This window comes from Protopterus annectens, chromosome 9.part0 (genome assembly GCF_019279795.1).
Source record: "Protopterus annectens isolate FY-2018-M chromosome 9.part0, PAN1.0, whole genome shotgun sequence".
In the NCBI taxonomy this organism is placed as follows: domain Eukaryota; kingdom Metazoa; phylum Chordata; order Ceratodontiformes; family Protopteridae; genus Protopterus; species Protopterus annectens.
The window spans coordinates 1,123,304,187-1,123,322,628 of NC_056743.1; the positions used below are offsets into that span (position 1 = coordinate 1,123,304,187).

The 18,442-nt window shown below is 39.6% G+C and overlaps 1 protein-coding gene across 2 annotated transcripts in view; it reads right to left on the reverse strand.

Annotated features, from left to right (window-relative positions):
* The window catches only part of NCKAP1L (NCK associated protein 1 like), a 1,498,172-nt gene that overhangs the window by 1,050,088 nt on the left and 429,642 nt on the right, over nt 1-18,442 (reverse strand). For both annotated transcript variants that reach the window (XM_044083976.1, XM_044083975.1), the window contains one exon: nt 9,002-9,158. In XM_044083976.1, coding sequence (XP_043939911.1) covers nt 9,002-9,158 — 157 coding nt within the window. The remainder of the gene's footprint in view (nt 1-9,001; nt 9,159-18,442) is intronic.

Consider the following 18,442-nt stretch of genomic DNA (forward strand, 5'->3'; position numbering starts at 1 on the left):
GTGAAACTTACAAACAAATAATAACAAATTGCAGTATGCATTTCATTTTTGTTATATAGTTTCATAGTATAGTACTAGGCTATCTGCCCTAGGGCATTTATAAGCCTAGCCATAGTGTATGTGGCTTTTGCCACCCCATGCAATGATACAAAAGTGTACAAATTAAATTTAGTTTACTGTGCCTCTGTGTCTAGTAATGACACAGAGATGACCCCCGGGGTAAACCTACGATCACCCATCCACTCGTCAAGATTTCTCTTGAAGAGAGTCAGTGAGGGGCTCTGCCTAACATGGACTGGGATCCTGTTCCAGAGTGCGGGAAGCCTCTGTGTTATGAATCTGTCCCTCCAGCATGTCATATTCACATTTGCGCTGAGGTTTAGATCTTTAGCTCTCGTGGCTCTGATGGATTTGGATTTTTTGAGGTGGAGCATGTCCATTAATTCCGGATTGGACATGGCCTTGTACGTCAGGCACAGATCACCTCTGAGCAGGCGGTATGCTACTGAATAGAGCTGGAGCTTCTTTAGTCTGGCAGCATATGACATATGTTGGAGACCCTTGATCCTCTTGGTGAGGTACTTTTAGGGTCTCTCCAGCTGCTGCAGGTGCTAGTTGAGGTACATACCAAATGGGGCATTGTACTCAATCATAGGTCTGATAAGGGAGGAATACAGGGGTACAATGACATCCTTTGATCTGGATGTGAATCCCTTCATGATAAGGTGGGTAAGGTAGAAGGTCTTTCTAACCACTTTGGCGACGTGGCTGTCAAATGAGAGGTCACTGTCAACTTGGGTCCCCAGGTCTCTGATTACTTTTTCCGTACTTAATGAGTTACCACCTATGTGGTAATTTGTGGGTACTTTGTTTTTCCCCAAAGGGGATGACTATACATTTTTTGGCATTTAGTTTAAGGCCATGACTCTGGCACCAGTCGTCTGTTTCTGTAAGGCCCTTCTGAAGGATGCATGTGTCAGCTGGTGTATCGACTATGGCGCCTAGTTTGCAGTCATCTGCGAACTTTGTTAGCCACAACCCCCCTATGTTTGCCTGCACATCTGAGAAATAAATGCCGAACAAGAGGGGTCCCAAGACAGAGCCCTGTGGGACTCCACTTGTGACTGGCTTAGAATCTGACATAGCTCCAGCTATTCTGACTTTGTGGGTTCTGTCCTTCAGCCAGTTTGCAACCCATCTTGTGACATACAGGTTTACATTTAAGCTGTTGAGCTTGTCTATGATGCCTGAGTGGGGTATTGTGTCGAAGGCTTTTGCCAGGTCAAGGTAGGCTATATGAACTGCTTTGCCTTCATCGATGGCTCTAGTGACTGTTTCAAAAAAGTCCACCAGGTTTAAAAGGCAGGATCTGCCTTTTACAAAGCCGAATTGGGTAGGGTCAATTGTCTGTAGGTCCTCGATGTCTTTGTTTATGAGTTCCATAATGATCCTTTCCATAGCTTTGCAGACCAGGCTGGTCAAGCTTATGGGGTGGTAGTTTTCAGGGTCTGTAGAGGTGCCACCTTTGTGGAGTGGGACCACTGTTGCTGTACGCCAGTGTTCAAGGACATATCCTGTAGTAAGACTAAGATTAAACAGCATTCTTATGTGTGGGTTTAGCTCCTCTAGGAGTTCACGTAGCATGCAACCCGAGACACCATCTGGTCCCATAGATGCTGTATTTTTAGCTTTGCTGAGAGCAGCTCTCACCTGGACATCTGAGATGTCAGGGAGGTTGCATTCAGCTGGGATAAATATTTCATCTTTTGGGTGAGAGGGAGGGGAGAAATTTGCACTGAACCTGTCTGCCAGTATGTTGGCAATAGCTGTGGGTTCAGTGTATTTCTTGCCGTTATGAACTAACTCTGGGCATATCTGAGGGTTTTCGCCCAGGTTTCTAACATAACTGAAGAAGGCCTTGTGGTTATCTTTAGAGTCCTTAGCGATTTTTCTCTCAAAGTTGGCCTTTGATGATTTTATGAGCGGACGTAGTTTTTTGCTAGTGCTGATCAGAAATGCCTTCCCTTTATGGGATTTTGCTCTGTCTTGCAGTAGCTTCCTTCTCTTGTTATAAAGTTTGTTTATGGCTGGGGTCCACCAGATAGGACGCCTGCCTTTGGTGGAAAGGGTCTTGGTTTTATTTGGGATTGCATGATCCATGCATTCTTGGAGATGTCCGTAGAAAGCATTTGTGAAGGATTCAGCAGTGTGGGATGTGGTTTCCACTGGCCCAGGGGGCTTGAAGGATACCATTTCAGTTCTAAGGAGTGTAAAGTCGGCTTTTGAGAAGTTTCTCACTGTGGTCTTTTGTGCTGGGGGTGGAGGTGGGATATGAATATCTAGAGTTATTAGTTTGTGGTCTGATCTCACTAGTGAGGGGTATACTTCCGGTGTTGAGCATTTTGTCCCCATGTTTGTGATGATCAGGTCAAGTATATTATTTCCCCTTGTGGGGGAGGTGACTAGTTGTTCCATCGCATTTGAGTTGATGAATTCCAGGAACCTTTGGGCTAGGGTGTTGGGACTTGAATAATGCACCCAGTCTATATTTGGGTAGTTGAAGTCTCCCAATATGATGGTATTTGGTGAGACATTCATATCCTCCAGTGTCTTCAGGAAGGCTGAATGGAGTTCCTGAGATCGAGAGGGTGGTCTGTAGCATGCTACAAGTTGTATAGCAGTTTTGCCTACGGTTAGTTGCACATGGATGGTCTCCGATGCTTCGTGCATTGCCACTAACCTGGAGGTGTGGGTGTCTTTAATGAATATGGACACTCCCCCTCCTTTTGTGGTTCGGCCCAAGTTTTGGGGCCGGAATGCATGATACGAGGTATAACCTGGTAGGGCTGGGGTGCTCTCAGGAGCCTTGAACCAGGTTTTAATTACTGCACAGACATCGATGCTCTCCATACTGAGTAGTGCTTCGAGAGCCTGCATCTTGAGATTTAGACTTCTGGCGTTGAGCAGCATTACCCTTAGTTTTTTTCCTTTTTTGTTTTCTAAGGTGGTGGGTTTTTCTTTTGAGTCTTGCCTAAAAAAGGTACTATGGAGGTGGCAAGAGCCTTAGCCAATATCTGGAAGCCCAGTGGTGACAGGTGCAAGCCATCCCTTGCGAAGCAGCGTGGCGTGTCCAGCATGTCATCCCAAGCAGACAGACATTGGATCCCCCTAGAATGACACCAGTAATTGAGCCAATTATTAAAGCTGATCATCTTGTCTTTGTATTGTGGCATCATTCTTGGTGAGGGCAAGATGCTGCTCAGGGTCAGGGTCATACCGGCCTGGGCTACATAATCAGAGAGCTCCTCTGTGTTTCTTTTCATGTAGTCCAAGGAGGTACGTTTCAGGTCATTCGCGCCGGCATGGACAATGACGGAGTCATATTTGTACTTGCTTTGGAGTGACCTGAGTGCTTGTGTTATGTGGTGGATCCTAGCACCTGACAGGCAGCTCACTGTTACCCTCTCTTTGTTCAGCCTGGTAAGTGGAACGTCAGTGTGTCTGACTATAGAGTCACCTGTTACTAGTTTATCCGGCATGGTGTTTCACCTTAAGGGCTGTGATTGTTTGGCACACTGACTTTGTGTACTATGTGTTGCATGTGCAGTGTTTTAAGGTGGTGTTTTCTTGGGTGTCTGCTTTGGGAGCCTCTGTTGTTTTGGTAAGTTTTTTATTAGAGCCTCCGAGTATGTATTTGTGTTTTTATGTGTTTGGTTTGCAGTTGTGGTTGGTTTATGTGAGACTGGGTTTGTTGTGTGTGTGTGGTTACCTTCTCCTCATGTCTGATCTTGCTAGTTCTGTGTTGAGAGAGTTTAGCCTCCAGTTTGGCTATATAGTTGCATCTCTCACATGTCTTTGTGTTTGTTGGGAGGAGGAGAGGGTTGTCTGTGTACATGAGACAATTGTAACATTGTCTCAGGATTCCTAGATTAACTAGCTGAACTGGAGAGGACGTCAGTAATATACCACTCGACATGCCAGAATAGTATAAGGGAGTGATGTGAAACTGGGTCAGAGAGGACTTTGAAGGGAAGTGGGTATTACCACGGGTTGTAGGTAGATGTAGTGCTTACGTTAGTTTAAGGTTGCTTCACTTGAAAGAAATGTTTTAGGAGCAAGTGCTAGGCTTATAATATAGCGAATAGACTGATTTTGTTGAAAGTAGAGCTTTCTTAAGGGAAAAATTGAAGTGCAGACTTGGTGAAGCCAGGAATACTTTAAGCCTGTTTAACCGGTGCTGCGCTATGCGCACAATCGAGCAAAGCTGCGCAAATGCGGATTTTAAACAGGGAACTTCAAAAGAGCTGGAAATGGTCCAAAATGACCAATTACTACAAGCTCTTGTGCTGAGGTCACTCCTTCAGGGACAGATAGGCTGCTCAAGGCTCCCCACTCCCACTGGTGAGCAAAGAAATGTCCTTCTATCCAAGTAAGGCAATGGACAACACAGAAACCACACCACAGTCCAGAATACAGCAAAGCCTGTATACTGGTCTAAACTAGTCAAGAAAAGGTGGGAAAACAAGGATTTTTTTTGTTTTTTTGTTTTTTTGAGTTAAAAAGTACACAGAAATGCAGGAAACAGTAATAAAATCAATTACACAGGCTAGCACACTTTAGTGGGCAGCCTCAACAGTTATAGTTAACAAACAAACTTTCGACCAACTGTAACTTAAGTGCAGATAATGTACAATGCAAAAAAACAGGTAATAAAGCAGTTTAAACTTGTTCAAAGTAAGAAAAAGAAGGTCTGTCAGGTAAAACAGCAAAAAAATACTTAGATCAGGAAAGTAGTCGCTTTTCTCAGTTCTCTGCTGCTAGCACCACTCTGCAGGACCACGAGGAGCTGTTTCTGAGTAGTATAGCCAGAAAAAACGCTCAGGGGTGGGTTTTAAACAGGGAACTTCAAAAGAGCTGGAAATGGTCCAAAATGACCAATTACTACAAGCTCTTGTGTTGAGGTCACTCCTTCAGGGACAGATAGGCTGCTCAAGGCTCCCCATTCCCACTGGTGAGCAAAGAAACATCCTTCTATCCAAGTAAGGCAATGGACAACACAGGAACTACACCACAGTCCAGAATACAGCAAAGCCTGTATACTGGTCTAAACTAGTCGAGAAAAGGCGGGAAAACAAGGATTTTTTTTGGTTTTTTGTTTTTTTGAGTTAAAAAGTACACAGAAATGCAGGAAACAGTAATAAATCAATTACACAGGCTAGCGCACTTTAGTGGGCAGCCTCAACAGTTAAAGTTAACAAACAAATTTTCGACCAACTGTAACTTAAGTGCAGATAATGTACAATGCAAAAGACAGGTAATAAAGCAGTTTAAACTTGTTCAAAGTAAGAAAAAGAAGGTCTCTCAGGTAAAACAGCAAAAAAAATACTTAGATCAGGAAAGTAGTCGCTTTTCTCAGTTCTCTGCTGCTAGCATCACTCTGCAGGACCACGAGGAGCTGTTTCTGAGTAGTATAGTCAGAAAAAATGCTCAGAGGTGGATTTTAAACAGGGAACTTCAAAAGAGCTGGGAATGGTCCAAAACGACCAATTACTACAAGCTCTTGTGCTGAGGTCACTCCTTCAGGGACAGATAGGCTGCTCAAGGCTCCCCACTCCCACTGGTGAGCAAAGAAACTTCCTTCTATCCAAGTAAGGCAATGGACAACACAGGAACTACACCACAGCCCAGAATACAGCAAAGCCTGTATACTGGTCTAAACTAGTTGAGAAAAGGCGGGAGAACAAGGATTTTTTTTGTTTTTTTTGAGTTAAAAGGTACATAGAAATGCAGGAAACAGTAATAAATCATCATATTTCCACCACACTGATGAATATACACTTGGGATTTAGAAAGGGTTAATGAGTTGTTGAAGCCTTACCTTAGCAGGTTTATGCACCACACTAAGCCTTTCCAATTCTTAGACCACTCTACCTCTTAGGTTTTGTCCTTGTAGAAAGTCTTAGAACAAACAGAGGTCTTATGGGCAAAATGACATCCTAATTCAGCAGTCTGGGAGAGTATTTAATGCTAATTAACTGTGTGTTCTCCCATGGAAATATCCATGGCTCCCAGTTTGGCCAAATGATTTAAAGAATTACTCTGCTCAGTAAAATTTTACTCTGGGAGGAAAAAAATCAATGTCATCAAAAGATGGTGGCCACCTATTCACTCTTATGGGAGAACTTACAGTGCAAGCAAGTCCAGCAAAGCCACGGGGGTTGTGGTGAGTGTCAGTGTGTGTGACTGTGCATATCTGCAGGAGAATGAGTGAGGCCGGATGGGTGTGTGTGTGTGTGTGTGTGTGTGTGTGTGTGTGTGTGTGTGTGTGTGTGTGTGTGTGTGTGTGTGTGTGTGTGTGTGGCTTTGCACTGGTCTGCATGAATGTAGGGGATGCCTTTGTTAACATGTTACATGAACTGCTAGGGAGAACACTAGCAAAGGCTCGTCTGACAGTGCAGAGTTCCTTTTGTGACACATGGTGATGAAACACTAATGAAGCTTTTCATTTCTCTGAATAGGAATGTCTGTCCATCACACCAACTGACCAACCCAGATTTGGCAATTAGCATGGATGGAGCAAAATTCTCTGAATCCTACTGGTAGACTTACATTCTGCAGTAGCTTCAATTTCCAACATATTATGTTCACAAACTTTGAAGAAAATAGATGTATAGGAAATTTGGTACTGCTTTTGGCAGTTTAAAGCAAGTGGAGTGATAATTTTACCTCTGTTAGTGCAGAATACCAAAATCAAGACACAAGTAAGATTTAAGTGCTGCTGAAACACTTATTATTTTAAATATTTTAAAATCACCCCTCTGCCACACACCAACATGAATGCAGATGCAGTGACACATATATTTCCATCAAAGGCAAGAGCGTGGCTGATTGGCTTGTGCCAGTCATGGTCACAACTCATTTCTCATTTTGAAGGCATGATATGGGTGGGCTAAGCAACACCAGGGAGTAGAAAGGATGTTTCCAATACTAGATACACCCCTGCAAGCAGCTGTAACGTTAGATATATCAAGGTATATTGAAATATTTATACCTAAAATATTAAGCTATATTCCTAACTAAAACAAATGCTAAGAGCACAGAAAAAGCTAAATAAAACCTGCTCACAGTTGAAGATGATTTTGAAGCAAATGGAGGATGGAATAAGTCTAAATCAACCACTAACAACCATCAGGGATGAGAAAAGTGGGCTTTCAGCACAAAATGCACATACACCCCACGGAACCCACGGAGCTCTACAAATACAATACCAAACTCCAGCCCTGCCTCAAACAAAAGCTTACAATAGAGAAAAATCTCAAAATACATAATGTTTAGTGTTATGTTTAACATGTTTTAGTCCCATCTTCATGTCTTATTTCAAATGCAGAATTTCCCTTCTAGATCTTTGTGAACACATTTCATATGTACTGCTGTATCTATGCTCTAAAAATAGTTGTATTGCTTGCTTTCGCACATATATTGTTTGCTCTTACATAATTTGCCATACATTTTGCCATGGTTGTGAAAGAAAAATATCTTTGGACAAGCTAATCTACCCAATTAACAAATGCAAACAAATAAAGAAACAGTTAAATTAGCTTTCTGGTCTCATTAAACTCCTTTTTTTCTAAATTTGCTGCTGCTTGCTGTGTAATCGCTGACTTATGATACCATAGTACCATTAATCTCTTTATATCATTTCCTATTTTTCTTCCATCCTTTGGGCAAATTGACTTTTTTAGCATGTAATTACTGCCTTTAGCTGGTCTATATGCTAATAATCATCATCGTACAGGTAAAGTTTATTTGTAAATTGATAGACGGTGGGTAATGTGACAATGTTGTTGTTGTTGTTTGTCTTTTGGCTTTTCCCGGTTAGAGGTCGCCAGAGCGGAACTCTGGTCCGCTAATGATTGGCAGTAGGTTTTTACAGTCCTGAGTTGCCAGCTCGACGCCCAACCTTCAACGAAGGCACAGTAATGTGACAATAATAGCCATAAATAATCTGCAGACATGCATAAAAATTACCAGTACCTTCAAGCAGTCATTTTTTAAATATTGATCCTCATAGCCCAAATTCAAATGCTGATTTGAAAAGATCTCTACTTGTTATTCAAACTTTTCAGCTCAGCAGGCCTATAACATCCTTATCTGATTAAAGTGCCTTCAGCACACCCTTCCACCCCCATTGCTTCAGTATGCGTCATTGAAACCATCTACGTCTTCCTTGAGAATGATTGCTTCTGCTAATTCTCACAGTAGGATAGAGGGGTCGGCTATGGTGGCTGGTGTTTACTTAGGACTGTCTTTTAAAATTTGCCTGTTCCCCCTAAAGTACCTTTGTTGACTTGGAACGTGTCCAAGAATGTGGCCCCCCCAGAAGACTATTAACACTAGCACAGGCTGCAGCAGCAGTTATAAAATGGTATGTTTTGCCTTACTCTGAGCAACATTTCAGTGAACCCTTTCATTCAAATGGGTTTCAGCCAACAACATTAATTCTCTTATCACTGAGAGTTTCAGAGGAAGTTATATTAGTAATAGGGGTACAGGGAAAGTGAGGGATATGGGGGGGGGGGTCTAGTCTGCATGGAAGAAGATGTTGTTGGTTTGAGCCTGTTTAAATGAACTGGCTCACTAGTCTGTGGTTAATTGATAAGTGATATAATTTAACATGTCAGTCACCAACTCCAAGATCGCCATACCAAAGAGATAAGGGAATATTCCAAGAAATGGCCATCTCAGACTTAGAATATGAAAGTCTGCTTTTTCAGTCATTCAGCCTCCTTGTTTTAGGACTTATTCTAGCAGGTCCCAACATATCAAATGTTTACCCAATAAAACCCAACTGCCATCACTAATTCAACAAAGAAAACACAAATCAGCAAATAATGAAATGAATGAATAGAACTAATTTGGATAGACCTTACTCTTTTAGATTAACAAATAAATCCTCTGTGATAATGAAAGGAATGAATAGAACTAATTTGGTAGACCTTACCCTTTTAGATTAACAAAGAAATCTTCTGTGACCTTGTGGATAAAGAGAACTTCATCCCGTATGAGTGTGACACACAGACTGCACTTCAGGCCTGCTTTCCATAGGTCCTGCTGCTGTGGGTTAGAGTTCAGCCCAACATGGCACAGCAAAAAACCAACTGCGAAGAGAAAATTATTCTTACTCAATACCGCACTGAAATAATACAATTCATAGTGGTATTAGTGAGCAGGAAATGTTATGTTAAGCATAGGATTTTATAAGGTAACAAAAGCTGCAAGTATGAGACACATTTATTCAGTTTTCAAAATATTTATATTTAATGAATTCATGCAGTTCCTGAGTGTACAAAACCCTGACAACATGCACAGAGATATGTCAGAACTCTCTAGGCATGTGATGGATGCACATAAGTCTCTGGTCCTGAGTGGAATCCTTCCTTCACCATGAATGATACCCAGGTAAAAATAAAAAATAATCAGCTTTAACAACTGGCTTAACAGGTGATGTGATTCTAGCAGAAACACTATGCATCTGCTGGGGATGAGATGATAAATAATCCTATGTATTCTACAAAAGATGGCCCGTATCTCTAATTTAAGAACTTCTGCATACTGGCAGAAGTCCTTGCTGTCACCATAGTGCCCTGTCAAGGCAAAGTCATCTGTTGTACATCCCAGCCTTGCAAATGCTTCAAATAATAAATTGGACCTCATTAAGTTGGCTCTTCTCAATGCTCGTAGTCTCAACAACAAATTGCCTAATCTTGAGGTATCCCTGCATTTAGAACAAGTACATACATATGTAGTTAAATGCAAAGAAAGCACTCTTTCCATAACTGGTTTTGAACTTCCTATACATTCAGGCCTGGTGAAAACTGCAGTTGTGGTTCCAGTTTTGTCAAGGGCCACATCTCATCTAGACTGATGTCCGGAAACCCACAAAATGAGCTCCAAGAACTTGAGTTTACCATGGGCAAGACAAGCTACCAGCATATGACAGAATGTCCTGCATGTCTCTAGTTGATCAAGTTAGACTCCTGGAAGTTTTAGAAGGAAGTAATATAAACAATAACTTCATAATCATAGATGACATCAACAACCCAGCAATAGACTGGAGCACCTGCACCTCTAAAGTACAGTCTATCCAGATATTTCTGAATTTGATGAAAATAAATTCCATGGATCAAATAGTTAGCAAACCAACTACATGCCAAAATATTCTGGCTCTGTCCTCATTAACATTGTCCCTACTTTTTCCATTCCCCTAGTAACTCCTCCATTTAATTCAGACCATAAACTTGTGACTTTACTGTCAAACATATAACCCCCACCCTGTAACAAACATCTCCATATTTAAGAAATTCAAAATCGTAAACAATATTCAATTATATGATGAAATTTCTACATTTAAACATGGTGTAACTACTGTTAACAATGACACACCAGCCAGCTTCATTGATATGCTTTATGCCAACTTAGACCAATGCATAGATTAGCCAAATACAGTGCAAATTTTTAAAATACCTCCCCAGCCATGGAATAAAAAACAAAATTATAACAAGAAAAAAAATAACCTTTCTTAAACTGTTCAGCAAGGTGCAAACTCCTCTGAATGAGGACAGAAAAAAAGAAAATGAAAAACACTTTCAAGACCAGTAAAGTAACTTGTGAACAGATATTAGCTTGACAATCAGTGAATAACTACAAATCCTTAAGCTATGTTAGAAAACTAAGGAATAACAAACTTCTCCTTAATGGGACTCTCCAAGCTGACCCAAATGACATTGCAAATATACTAGCAAGCAAGTTCTCTACAAACGTCACTCACAAAACATTTGCTCCTATAAGACTAGTCTCAGATACCCTTAACCTTCCATAATTATGAAAGAACAAGTCCTTATGGTGTTACCAAAAAACAAAAATGCTTCCTCCACAGGTCCTGATAACACAACTTGGTGTTTGTTAAACTGCCTCAAACAGGCTCTTGTTAACTCCTCCTTAAACTGTTCCACCTAAGCCTAGCAACAAGCTATGTACAGATCTCATGCCACACTGCTGCTGTAGTGATTCCACTCCACAAGGGTGGCCCTATCACTGATCCTGGGAGTCAGAGACCTTAGGAGTGTGATCAGTAAAGCTATGGACCGTACCGTAACTGATGTCATTATCATGTTAACAGTCTCATTAAGCCTTATCCCCACCAATATGCCATCATCAAAGGAAGATCATGTCTTTTAAACCTTGTTAATTCATACAGCTTGCCCTGAACTAACCAAAGCATTTGATACCATACCTCATGCTGTAATTATAAGGAGGCTGTCATCCTTAAACATAGATCCTTATATCGAAAGATGGATTGTCAACTGGCTGAAAGACGGACCCTACACAGTTTGAATGGCAGATGCTTCTTCAAATTATGCTAAAGTAACCAGTGGAGTTGCATTAGCTTCTGTGCTGGGTTTTTTCCAGTTTGGCATCCATTTCTCTCATCTCAAAAATAACTAGGACCTCTAGTTAACTAAATTACTAGACAACTGCAAACTGGGTGTAACTGTATAGAAATGTGCAACCTTCAAAAAAGTTTACTTTAGTTAATACCTGGTGTATAGAAAATGGGATTAAACTGAAATCTAACAAGTACAGTATTGTTTCTTTCAGAAAATAAAAGTTCAACAACGTACAGTATAGAAAACATGCATTTATAAAATGAAAAGCATGTCGGACACACACCTGGGTACTTCTGCCGACAGTTCCCTCTTTGATCATCATGTAGCAAATGTTAATCAGAAAATCCTGCTACTTAGTACAACTAGGATGACTATGGCTATTTTATTCCTAACATTTTTTAAGTGTTTGAATGTTATGAATGGATTTTCTATAAGTATTATAAGTATGTCTTCCAGTGTGCATAACAGAACATAACTCAATAGTTTGATTTTTGTTTCAGCAATTAGAAATTCAGTTAATGGATAACAGAGGGATGTCAATGTTGACAGTTTGTTGAAAGTTTATCCCACATTTACTGAATGAAAGGATAGGGTCTAACAATGGGCATAGATATTTAAATAGCTGGATAGTTTCAACTATGCCAGAAGATGGCAAACCAACATCCTATGGCTACATGTTTTTGGAGATCTTCTTGACAGTTCAAAAGAGCATACTAGTGGTCTTTGTAAAACTTTTTGTGTGATCTAGTTACTAAAAATCACTGTCTGGTTACTGTTCTGGAAATTCACAAGTGAACTCTCCCTGTAGATTATTAAATCCATAAAATCCAGACCCTGAAAAATCACTACTCATATAGCTAACTTGGGATACCACAGGGGTAACAAAACGAGTATGTATAGATGTGGTATATGTTCACAGTGCAAACATATTTGGAAAGTGAAAAAACTGAAATTAGAAGCACTGGAATTAAGATGGCAATAGACTACTGCAGTAGAGACGTTTCTGTGGTTAAATGAGACTGTATCCATTGACAGTATTTAAACTTAAACAGTTAGCATTTTAAATATGTATAAATATATTTATTCATGGTGTGTGAGTAGTGTTTATCAGTTATCTATTTTTATATGGTTTTGTAAATTTATATAATTTTAATTAATAGGTAAAATAAACAATGTATTTTGGGAGATAGAGCTTTAAGAAGTAATTAGAGCTAATGGATGACCTCAACGATGAATGATATTTAAACTTGTGTATTTTTAACTTCAGTGTTCTGAAGAAGTCCCAATGTATTTTTGGGATGAAAGAGCTAAGCCAGTATGTGTTACTGCCGGTTTGTTTTCATTTTACAAAAAAGTGGATGGCGATTCATACTAGGAATTCTCTTTTTAGTTATTAGTTTGGAATACAGTTCCTTGGTTTTTGTTAGTGCTTGGCTCATGACTGCAGGTTGTGCATGTGTATTACATTAGTGTCTTTAGTGAAATATATATTAGAGATGATTCTAAATAATCAATGCAGATTTTAAGGCAGTCATTTGATAATATTTTAAAAAGATGGTTGTTAATGAAAGTGGCACACAAAAATCAGGATAAGTAACAGTAACTGTTAATGCAAAAACAAAAGCTGTTTTACTCAACTAGAGTGTCGTTAGCTTTTGGATTCTTGAATGACATTGCAGAGTTAATAGCACTGTTTCATTAGCACTCTATGGTTCATTCTATGACATATGGAGGAATTTCTCTAACATTACAACTATCATAAGGGATATGTAAAAATTAACCATTGTTACTCATTCTCTTTTTGCTATACCTGGAATCAGTGACTAACGTGATTGAAAGCATTTTATATACAAGAATACCAAGAGAGGAGAGGAACTAAACATATATTTATTCCTGGATAATGTGATGCCACACTAACCTCTGGGCCAGTAATAAAGGAGCCTCAATCCTCACCCCTGACACCTGTGGGGGAATGTTCACTGAGAGGATAACAGGTACACACACTATCTCCAGATGTAGCTTTCTGCATCAAGCACAATCAAGCACACTTTCCCTTAAGAGCACATAGGGAATATAGTCAGTCTGGGGCTGGCTTCTCCCTCTTTCTCAAGATCCTGAGTATTACTCTCCACTGGCACAGCTATAGAGTTGAGATCTCATCTGAGTGCACAAGCAAAGACCTGCAGCACCCTCTCTGTCCATCCAGTGCTTCGTGTCCCTGCCCAAGTAGCTGACACACACAGTCTTTGAGACTTGATTTATACACACACACACACACACACACACACACACACACACACACACACACACACACACACACACACACACACGGCAAAGGCTGGCACAGGTTTACTTGCTATGTCCCCTTCTGCCCAGACTATAAGGTAGTTAACACTGGCACCAAACACTCCTGCCAGCTACCTTAAGGCTCTTACTAGGGTACTGAATATACTGAGTGAAATTAATATTAATACAAATGGTAGTTTGGCCAATAGCAAGACTATTAGGAGTGGTCCGCACAGTGTCACCAACTAAATATGCAAATACTCCCAAAACTTAATTTCTACAAAGATCAGCCACAATGAAATGTTTAAATATATTTAATAATAAATAATAAAATAACAATACCAAATATCTATTCATAGTGACAGAGTTCAAAATCACAGGAAATATTTAAAATATTGAAGGGCAGACTTAGACAAATAAAAAACAATATCTTAACTAAGCCTCACTATATTCCTGATTGAATCTAATACAGATGAGGTGGTGAATAGTCATTGTTGTCAGGCCCAAGACAGAATACAGAATGCTCAGTCTCACTAAGAGGCTTCTCAAAATAATATCTAAAATATTACCTCTGGGATAGCTTGAAAAATGACATCACTTCTGATCACTTGACGTCTAGTTCCCATGCAAGCCCCCATTGCTGGAAGCTGTCAGGATTTAGCACCTACCTGTAAAAATGCACACACAAGGGCTTTTACTCAGATCTGTGGCAGGTGCTGGAAGTCATAAAACAATTTCTACTTCCACTCTTCTATCCTACAGTACATTTTTCAAAGTCAGTAAAAATAAGATGATGTTTATTCGGTATGGAGTGTTCCAGCATAAGCTGGGGATTATGAAAGATGTAGGGAGGATGAACATTCCAAATCCCTTCTTATACCCATGATGCTCTTTGAATGAAAATAATTTGTTACTCATGGACTATATCTAAAAATAGAAATTGTCAGCAAATATTACTGGCATTATTATTTATAAAACACAGTAGACTAGGATCTTGCCTTTGAAAACAAAGGAATGGCTGCATATTGATTTTAATTCATTTTTAATGCCATAATTTTTGACTCAGAAAATAGCCAACTAATACATAAATTTATGTACAAATTATACTCTTTTTGATCTGAAATAATGCCATTATGTTTACACCTTTAAGTTCATAGGTTCATAGATTCATACTAGGCTAATTGCCCTTGCAAGCCATTTTAAGCCTAGGCAATTATCCCCTGTGAGATTCAAACCCTGCACATTGTGTTTTTAAGGCAAACACCTTAACCATTAGGCCACCCTCCCAAGTAAACAAACACAAATAGTTTTTGCCATATTTTCCAAACACATAATGGTGTTCATCTTTATCTCCAAAATGAGTCAGGTGATGCATGATAATTGTGTTATAAATATGTGATTATTTGTACAGTCATCAAGACTAGCCTTAGCAGTAGCCAAAGCAGTGCTTTGTTTGACCTGTAGTGGTAACTTGTACAAAAACTAGGAATGCATTGAGTTAGGAACCTATCCTTCCAACAAATCTTAATTACTTGTTGGTATGGTGTACTTTAGGTCCTTAGAGTATGACCTCACAGAGCACTGGTTTTGCAAAGAAATAGGAGGCAAACAGCATTGGGCATTTTATGTCTCAAAAATGGAATCACTGGTCACCTTGGAGCAGATGGTAGGCTACCAAGTTGAGGGAGAGTAAGGCTAATCCATTATGCCATCTGAAGGATTGAAGGCCATTCATTTCCTTTTTAGAAATCGTTTGGGTCTTTACAGCTGAGTGACATGCCTGAATTTGTACATACCAAAGGAAGCAATGTATTCAGTGATGAATCTCACAAGCATAGTGGTACAATGACTTCTTTGGATCTTGATGATATTCTGTTTGAAATTAACTGGGGCAGAGAAAATAATTTTGTGACTATGATGAAAACATGATTGTTAAATGAGAACTGTCCATATAAGTGTTCAGGTCTTTATTTATATATTTTTATTTTACATTTGTTGACCGGGCTGGTCCAACTGGATTCATGCCCATTTTCAGCAGAGGCCCAGGGAGAAGAGCTCCAAGTGAGGTACAATAAACATTGAGCATTATTCATTAAAAGCATTTAACAGTAAAAAAAAGTTACACTTATAGTTCAGAGAAGAAAAAAATGTTTTTTACAGGGTCTACAATAAGCAAAAATAAGAACATTAAAGGGGAAAAAAAGCAAATTTGAAATTAGTAGTAAGTTTTTGATAAGATTAGAAGCAAGATAAGTGAGAGTTCTAGGAGCAGAATGCTAGCTAGTCAGGGTTAGAGCAGGGGCAGAGCCAGTGAGTTAGGAGGGGAGTTGTGAGTTGGGATTTAAAGCTGGGAAGAGTGGAGAGAGCAGTGAGGTTGGAAGGAAGGGAGTTCCAGGCTTTTCCAATTGTGTTGGAGAACAAGGAATCGCCTGCTAAGTTGTTGGATTTACAGGTAGATATTAGAAGCTTGTTAGAGGAATGCAGACTTTTGAGATTACAATAAGGGCTAATGAGAGTCGTGAGTATACAGGTGCTGGTAGGTTTGTAAAGGATTTTATGGGCTAAAGAGAGCTGGGTCTTATGACTGTGTCTATCTAAAGAAGAGCACCATTTATAAAGCAAGGTGGCAGCATTTTTTTTGGCTAAACAATACTATGCTACTTTTAATTTAACCAGGAATGTGCATATTACAGCATTTACTGAAAGGAGTGGTTTAGTATCAGTGGATGAGCAGATAATATAATGCCCATCTTGCAGTCACTGGCAAAGTTGGTCAAACACATGTCTAGGATATTTTCTTCAATGCTTGCAAAATAACTGCTAAACAGGAGAGGGCCCAGCACTGGTCACTGTGTTCCGCTTGTTACAATTTTGTATGCATAGAACGTATCAACAAATTTCACAACTCAGTATTTATTAGATAACCAGTTTGCAGTACAATGGACAATGCAGAGGTTTAAATTAAGTTTTTTTATAAATCTTCAATCATGCCAGCATGGGTAGTAATGTTAAAAGCCTTTTCAAAGTTAAGATAAGTTGCATGGACTGAATGACCACTGACCATAGCCTCTGTAAACTTTTCAAAAAATTACTAGGTTCATGAGATAGAAACTCGCCATCACAATACTAAACTGGTGACTAGATCAATTAAGTTCCTTACATCACCATAAAAGAGTGCTGCTATGTTATGTTGTACTGCTTTGCATATAAGGCATGAGCCTTAATTACCTGGGTCCATAGATTGGCCATCTTTGTTATGGGACTCACATTAGCCACTCTCCATGCATCAGGCACAAACTCTGTGGATAGACTGAGGTTGAGATATGACTCTGCAATATAATGACCTTACTCTGATTCTTCCCACATTTATGGTACTGGTCCTCAGTACCTTCCTTGATAGTATGTTTTGTGTGTGTGTGTGTGTGTGTGTGTGTGTGTGTGTGTGTGTGTGTGTGTGTGTGTGTGTGTGTGTGACTTTTAGTAATAGACAAGGGAAGCTAAGGTTGCCTTCTAGCATGAGTATTTTTAATGCCAGCATGTATTGTGCACAAATTTTGGAAATGCCATGAATGTGAAAACTAATACAGGAATAATGTTCCGTTATATATAGCACTCTCTTTGGTTATTCTTGAAATTGACCAAATGGGGTACTTTCATTTGTGGTATCAGGCAGACAAGTGACTAGAAGATAAAGTGTACTCAATGTGTCCAGTAAAAGTGCTTAAATAAACAGGGTTTGAGATGCGGACTTCTGACAAGGTGGTTGTTAGTATGGGATTAAGAGAAGTGATCTAATAAGAGTCATTAATAAGCAGCAGTGCTTCATTGCTGAGTGTTAGATGTATGGTTTGGACCTTCAAGGCAGTCCAGCAGTAGTCCATGGGCCATTTGTTCTTATTACATCATCTCTCCAGAATCTCAGACTTCCTTTACAGTATCTGTCGCAGGTCTTACTACAAATTATTAGAGCAAGTGGCAGCTGATTGCCTACTAAAAGCAGATGAGAAAATGCACTACATCTTACTCTGATGTTATAACACCACAAGTAAATATATGCAAAAGGTAGAAGTTGTTATATTTGTAGCAAGAGGGTTCAGTGGCAGCACTCTTTTTTTCTTCCTTAAAATGCACAACAATTAATTTAAATATGACTTTCAGTTAGAAAATATATCCAGTCAAGCTATTGAGACTAAGGCCAGTCTGTTATATTAAACACTCATGTTACAAGCAAGGTAAAAACTATTTCATTTGTATTGGCAACCCAAACATAGTAACAGTACCGGGACACACAATTGCTCAACTGCAAAACCTTCATTCAGAATTCTGTCCAGGACTGAAACACTGTATATCTGGATATCATCGGAGAGCTCAGTTATATATCTGTTAATTCTTTGGCTATGTCCAACAACAAAGCTCAGGAAATGCTGGCACATGAAAGCAACACACAATCAAAGTGTGGTTTTTCAGTGAGGCATTACTAATGCATGTTCTACTCATGTCTCATGCATGCCCAGAAACAAATGTGGAAATATCAACATATCAAGCTGTAATGATTTCAGCTTGTTTCCATTTTCTTAAAATCAGCTCAGTGCTGCTTTCATTGGCCTATAAATACGTATTTGCAAAAGGGATCTGTGTGCATTATGCACTGTGGTAATGCATGTGAAGATTTTCAGACTATATTCAAATAGCATTACATAACCACTGAC